The 7018-nt window shown below is 56.1% G+C and overlaps 1 protein-coding gene across 2 annotated transcripts; it reads right to left on the minus strand.

Annotated features, from left to right (window-relative positions):
* Nucleotides 1-2771: 2771 nt before the first annotated feature.
* On the minus strand, nucleotides 2772-7018 carry TIGD3 (tigger transposable element derived 3). 2 transcript variants are annotated; one of them, XM_015113799.3, is made up of 2 exons: nucleotides 5421-5782; nucleotides 2772-4582 (listed from the first exon to the last, which is right to left on the minus strand). In XM_015113799.3, exon 2 carries the CDS (start codon nucleotides 4564-4566, stop codon nucleotides 3151-3153), a length of 1416 nt encoding a protein of 471 aa, XP_014969285.3. In that variant the 5' UTR covers nucleotides 4567-4582; nucleotides 5421-5782; the 3' UTR covers nucleotides 2772-3150. The 2 variants fall into 2 exon arrangements, with proteins under 2 accessions (XP_014969285.3, XP_077818528.1); XM_077962402.1 differs by having other exon boundaries at nucleotides 3117-4986; nucleotides 5224-7018.

The raw sequence follows: 7018 nt of genomic DNA on the forward strand, positions 1-7018 counted from the left end.
AGCCTCGCAAAGTGCTGGGATTACAGGTGTGAGCCACCGTGCCTAGCCTATGTTTTATGTTTTTAAAAAATCTCATTCTAGGCCGGGCGCGGTGGCTCACGCCTGTAAACCCAGCACTTTAGGAGGCCGAGGCAGATGGATCCTGAGGTCAGGAGATCAAGACCATCCTGGTTAACACGGTGAAACCCCATCTCTACTAAAAATATAAAAAATTAGCCGGGCATGGTGGCAGGTGCCTGTAGTCCCAGCTACTTGGGAGGCTGAGGCAGGAGAATGGCATGAACCCAGGAGGTGGAGCTTGCAGTGAGCTGAGATCACGCCACTGTACTCCAGCCTGGGCAACAGAGTGAAATTCCGTCTCAAATCATCATCATCATCATCATCATCATCATCATCATCTCATTCTAGTTGCTGTGTGAAAAACAGATGGGGAGATGGGGAGCAAATGTGGAAATTCAAGACCAAGTAAGTTAGGAAGCTCCCACAGTTGCTTGGACATCCTAAGAGGTAGGATAGAAAGGAAAGAGAGGCAGCAAAGGCAGCATCTACTATTCCCAACAGACCTCAGCTTTTATCAAGGCCAGGCAATCCTATCCAATTCTGCAAGTGTTGCCACATGTACACCAAGGCAGGGGAGGGAAGGACAAAGATGTTATGTGTTATTTCAGTGTATTTCCAAGCCTCTAATGAACACCTTCTATGTTCGGATGGCACCTAAGTCTCCCAGGCAACAAAGATAAGGAAGACACAGTCCTGTTCTAAGTTGCCTTCCAACTAGAGGGAGAAATAGAAAATTGCTGCAATATAGGTTACAGAACAAGATAGACAGGATCACTCCTCTTAAGGCCCTTTAAACAAATCAATATTTGTTTTATATAATTTTTATATGTCTAATAGAAATGGGGTTTCACCATGTTAGCCAGGCTGGTCTCAAACTCCTGACCTCAGGTGATCCACCTGCCTCTGCCTCCCAGAGTGCTGGGATTACAGGCATGAGCCACGCAGGAAGCCTGGCCCAGTATTTGTCTTTCTGTACCTGGCTTATTTCACTTTGTATAATGCCCTCCCGGCTTATCTACATTGTCACTGTGGGGAAAAGAAAGAGAGATCGGACTGTTACTGTGTCTATACAGAAAGAAGTAGACAAAAGAGACTCCATTTTGTTCTGTATTTGAGATGCTGTTAATCTGTGACCCTACCCCCAACCCTGTCCTTGCAAGAGACATGTGCTGTGGTGACTCAAGGTTTAATGGATTTTGGGCTGTGCAGGGTGTGCTTTGTTAAACAAGTGCCTGAAGGCAGCTTGCTGGTTAAAAGTCATCACCATTCTCTTAATCTCAAGTACCCAGGGACAAGCACACTGCGGAAGGTCACAGGGACCTCTGCCTAGGAAAGCTAGGTATTGTCCAAGGTTTCTCCCCATGTGATAGGCTGAAATATAGCCTCGTGGGAAGGGAAAGACCTAATCGTCCCCCAGCCTGACACCCGTGAAGGGTCTGTGCTGAGGGGGACCGGTACAAGAGGAAAGAAGGCTTCTTGGCGGTTGAGATAGAGAAAAGCATCTGTCTCCTGCCCGTCCCTGGGCAATGGAACATCTTGGTTTAAAACCCGATTGTATGTTCTGTTTACTGAGAAAGGAGAAAACCGCCTTAGGGCTGAAGGTGGGACGTGCTAGTGGCAATGCTGCTCTTTATGCACTAAAAAGGTTTATGGAGATGTTTGCATCTGCATATCAAGGCACAGCACTTTTCCTTAAACTTATTCATGTCACAGAGATCTTTATTCATATGTCTTACTGCTGACTTTCTCCCTATAATGATCCTATTATCCTGCCACTTCTAAGATGGTAAAGATAATGATCAGTAAATACTGAGGGAACTCAGAGACCGGTGCCGGCGTGGGTCCTCTGTATGCTGAGCGTCCCCGGGGCCCACTTTTTCTTTCTCTATACTTTGTGTCTCATTTCTTTTCTCAAGTCTCTTGTTCCACCTAACGAGAAACGCCCACAGGTGTAGAGGAGCAGGCCACCCCTTCTGTCCTACCCCTAAGCTTGGTTGGCTAAAGGCCCTTCCTACCCTCCAGGTCTCTCCTTGCACTCCGCCCCTACCTCCGCAAGTATGCCATGCCCTGGCAGACCTGCCTGCCCCCGCCCCAGCACACTGTGCTCCTTCACTCCAGTCAGACTCTGCGCATGCTGTCCCTTGGTCTGGGACACCCTTCAAATTGCAGCTCAAAGCTCGCCTCCCCCTGGAGTCTCCCTAGCTGTGTGGGGCCAAGCACTCTGAACAGCCGTTATTACAGCCTTAATCACACTCCACTGTCATGGGCTGCAAGGTTCTGCCCAGCAGAGACACCATCTTTGCAACTTGTTCACATAGGACGCCTTGCTGAAGTGATATTGTGAATTGAGCAAATGAAAAAAAAAAAGAATGAATGACTATTCCATTCGAATTCCAGCTCCTTTCTGTTTCCCTGACATGTCCGTAGCCTGCCCAACCCCACACAATCTGAGAGCTATTGGAACTGTTGGAGCTGCAGCTTCTCTGGGGCAGTAGCTGGGATCTGTCTGTCCTGGAGCTTCCTTCTCAGGAGGGTAGCCCACAAGCAGTGCCCGTGCCCTGAGAGTCCTTGCTGTTGAATATCCGGAAGAGGAGGATCCCTACTGCTCATGGACAGACAGCTGCACCGCAGCGACCATCAGCAATTAATTTTCTAAATCTGAATGGAAAATTTTTACCCTTCTCCCACGAAAATAACACCCTGGCCTCTTATCTGATTAAAAACTTTATTTCCAGAAGCAGAACTGTTTTTAACAGAGTTCAAGGAAGAAGTCTGTCCAAAAAGCCCACACTCCAGCTTTCTAAGCGCCCGCCTCTAGACTAACTCCCTTTCTAAGGCTCTATAACTTTCAAGCAAGGAAACTAAGTAGCCTGGATTCCTACCCTTGAAGCCCCATCTTTAGAGCTCTCTTCTGGGGCTTGGACGACTGCCACTCCACGCTCAGACTTGGTGTCCCAACTTCTCTCCCTTCTACACCTTTATGACAGTTCTATTTCCACAGGAAAGAGACAGCCCGGATCTGCCTTCTGAAGAGGCCGTTTCCATGGGAAACAGGAGAGGAGGGGGCTCTGGCAAGCAGCAAAGGTGCCTTCATAGGCAGCAAAGCCGCTCCACCTCCTCCTCACAGTCGTAGAATTTTTCAAACAGCTCAGGAGAAGTGCTGTTGCACTCAAACCACCTCCTCAAGGTGCCCAGGGCCCGGAGGGCATCAGCTTTCGTGGGCGGGGGCTCAAAGGCACCCTCTCTGTCCCTCTCCTCGTCTTCGGTGCCTGTCTCCTCTTTACACACTCCAGGCCCTGGCTCCTCACCCTCCAGGTCCACAAAGCGGGAAAACTCCTCTAGGCTCAGCCCGCCGGGAACTGGTGGCATCTCAGAGGCTTTGTGCGAGGACGGGGGCGTTTTGCCGGGAGCCAGCCCTTCCTGAACGAAGCTGCTGAAAATGAGCTGAGGCGGCACCTTGGCCCAGGCGGCAGACGCCACGTGCAAGGCGTCCAGCACGGTGATGCCCGCCGCGGCCTCAGCCAGCGAGGTGCCATCCCTGTCGCTTTGGATGGCAGCCAGTTTGCTCAACAGCCGGTGTCGGTAATGGGCCTTAAAGGCCCGGACCACTGAGCTGGGCAGGGGAGGCGTGGTGCTAGAGGCGGCCAGAGGCAAGAGCTTCACGTGGTAGAGCCCAGGCAGGCCTGCCAGTCCCTCCACCACTCGGGCAGCCAGCAGCAAAGCCACCTGTCGGCCCTGCTGTCCCATGTCCCGGTCAAACTGTGCCAACCACTCTAACCAGGGGACGCCCAGGTCAGGGTGGTAGGAGGCAGGCAGAGCCTCACTGCGGACCCCAAAGAAGCATCTCGGGGCAGCCTGGAGCCCCCCCAGCAATACTCGCCGCTTCTCAGTGCCCCTGCTGTTGGCACACAGCAGCACCTGTACTTGATCACATGCACCCAAATTGCCAGGCACTGCCCGATACAGTAAGGGCAATTCAGCACAGCCAAACACGTCCTCTGGAGAGAAGTCTTTTAGGGAAAGAGGCAGCTGAGCCTGGGATGTGAGGCCTGGGGGAGGTGGCTCAGGGGGGAATGAAGGAGCAAGAACATGGCGGGCCCCAAAGCCGACGTTGTTTCGGCGTTTCCAGCGGACCAGCCAGCCGATGCTGGGCACGAAGTCCTGGCCCATGATATCGGCCAGCTCCTTGGCTTTGTGGAGCAGCATGGGCCCCGTCACGTCCCAGGCCTTGGCCCGGGCAATGTGGTACCAGCAGAGCAGAGCCTCGTCGATCCCGCTGTACTTGGACTCCCGCTTGCGCTTGCGCTCTCGGTTGGCTGTGCCGCTGCACCAGTCCGCCAGCAGCTTCTCCTTATTCTTGCAGATGCGCGAGATCTGGGGCTGGGAAACCTGGAAGCGCCGGGCCACCTCCGACTGGGACATCTTGGACTCATCCAGAAGTTCCAGCACCTGGATCTTCTCGGCCAGGGACAGGGCGTGAAGCTTCTTCTTGCTGCTCAGCTCCATGGCCTCTCCGGGGCACCTGTGCGGGGAGGAAAGAATGAGCGGGTAGAGTAAGCTGAGGCCGGGAGGGCTATGAGAGGAGCGCAGGAGGGAAAAGAGATTAGATGAGGACGTGCGCAGGCACCAGGGGAGACTGGACCCGCCGGAAGAGGCAGGAAAGTGGCTAGGCCGAGTGGAAGCCAGCTGGCCTCGTCCCCAGGATGCCAGGGCAGAGCTGGGGAGGGGCGTCTCTCCGCTCAGAAGGACAGGGGAGTCTGGGCTGGGGTCTGGCCTCACTGGGGGAGAAGGATGAAGAGTGGAGGGGACAGCTGCAGAGATAACAAAGGCGCACGGACGGGGGAGGGCCTCGGGCTGGGGCCTCGGGGGCAGGTGTGGGCTACGGGGCAGCAGGGGAGGAGCCCCCGGGAGGGAGTGGGAGGCGGCCTGGGCTGTATTCAGATGACGCCGCTGGGGGCGGGGAGGTGGGTGGATGCACACAGAGTTGAGGTGACAGGTGTACAGACGACAAAGGGGACAGAGGGGGTCTGAAGGAGCGAGGCTAATTTGGTGCCGGGTCCTGAAAGGGAGGCTGGGCGAGGGTCCGCCCTGAGGGGAGCGAGAGGGCAGGGCCGAGAGCGCAGGTGCACGAGCGACAAAGGGCGGGAGGCCTGAGGAGGCTGCAGGCAGCGGAGGGGCGGGGTGTCCCCGCTGGGAGGGTGGTCGCCTGGGAGGGTCCCAGGGCGCCGGGACTATCGCCTGAACCCAGGAAGGCCGGCAGCCGGGCTCCGCGCCCTGGCCGGTCACTCCCCCTCGACCCGGAGTCTGTCGGCGGGGTGGCCCCAGGCGCCCGCCCGCCCGGCCTCCCGCTCCGCACCCACCTCAGGCGCTGGTCCCGAGGCTCCAGCCCCTGCCCCTAGCCCGGCTCCCGAGCCCCTGTCCGGGCGGCGACAGCAGAACAGGGGAGGGATGGGCGCCACGACCCCAAGGGCACAGCGGGCCGAGGGGCTGCGCGGGCGGCGGGCGGGCGCGCGCACAGCAGGGCCCCGTGCGCGCCGCCCGCGCCGGGCTCTCTCCCGGCTCCGAAGTCCGCGGTGCGGCCCTTCTGCACCCACCCGCTGCAGCCCCGCCCCGGCCCAAGCAGACTGGCCCTCAGTGGCGCCCCGTCCCTCCCCCGGCCAAGTTTCAATGGACGCCGCGGAAGTGGCGGTTCGTCGAGCCCCCTGGGGGCGGAGCTTCTAGCGAGGAGGGGCGGGAGGCGGAGCCAGGAACCTGCAGGACATCCCCGGGTGCCTCCAGTAGCCGCGGACCTCGAGGGCCCGACGAGCCTTGTAGGCGGCATGAGGACCACCGAGCTGACTTGGCGTCCCAAAGGCTCCCTGGCCGTGACCCTAGGCCGCCTCGGCTTCTTCGTCTACCAAGCAGGGCTAACGGCCCTCACGGAGTTGTTTTGGGAAAACGATGAAAGGAGAAAATGGATGCAAGCTTTAAGCCACACAAAAGCTGGTTACCATGGACAGCGCTGGCTCGTCTGTCGGCCACGGAAACACTGTATGCCTGGGCCAGTTCTGATTTAGGACGACTAAGGACTAATTTTTATTAGATTTGGTACTTTACAAGATTCAAGTTCTTAAATTCAAGATCTGGTATCGTTCCCTTCCCTGCTAACCTTCAGTCCCTAATTAAACGCAGACGTCTTGATCCGCAGCCCAGCTGCTCTCCAGCCTCACTGCTCCGCATCCTCTGCCTTTCTCACAGGCTTCCGTCTGCAACCCCATCCTACCGGCTGACACTGTCCAACTCTCCAAGACCCATCTCAAATCCCACCTCCAGCAAACCCTAAATTTCCTCACTTTGGCCTGCTATAGCCTTCTTAATTTGAACATTTCTTTTCTGGCTCTTGGACTACTCAGCCGCCAAAGAGCATTCATTGCTTTACTCCCTCTCCACCTGGCCTACTTCAGTGGACAAGCATGAGGACGGGCTGCGCTCTGCTCCTCACACAATCCCCAGTCCAGAGCACCCTGCTTATTTACTGAACATAACAGTGCAGGTAGGCCTAGGCTTTCCATACGCAAGGATGACTTTCAGAATGTTCTAGAAAAAAGGATACTTCAGGGGGCCCATAACTGCTTGATTCAAGTATTTCCTTTAAAAACATAAAAACAGCCGGGCGCGGTGGCTCAAGCCTGTAATCCCAGCACTTTGGGAGGCCGAGACGGGCGGATCACGAGGTCAGGAGATCGAGACCATCCTGGCTAACACGGCGAAACCCCGTCTCTACTAAAAACACAAAAAATTAGCCGGGCGAGGTGGCGGCGCCTGTGGTCCCAGCTACTCGGGAGGCTGAGGCAGGAGAATGGCGGGAACCCGGGAGGCGGAGCTTGCAGTGAGCTGAGATCTGGCCACTGCACTCCAGCCTGGGAAACAGAGCGAGACTCCGTCTCAAAAAAAAAAAAAAAACAAAAACAAAAACATA

Source organism: Macaca mulatta, chromosome 14, assembly GCF_049350105.2.
Source record: "Macaca mulatta isolate MMU2019108-1 chromosome 14, T2T-MMU8v2.0, whole genome shotgun sequence".
Taxonomy (NCBI): Eukaryota; Metazoa; Chordata; class Mammalia; order Primates; family Cercopithecidae; genus Macaca; species Macaca mulatta.

Coding starts and splice junctions, on each gene's coding strand:
- TIGD3 (XM_015113799.3), bottom strand. CDS start 4,566: ATGGAGCTGAGCAGCAAGAAGAAGCTTCACGCCCTGTCCCTGGCCGAG.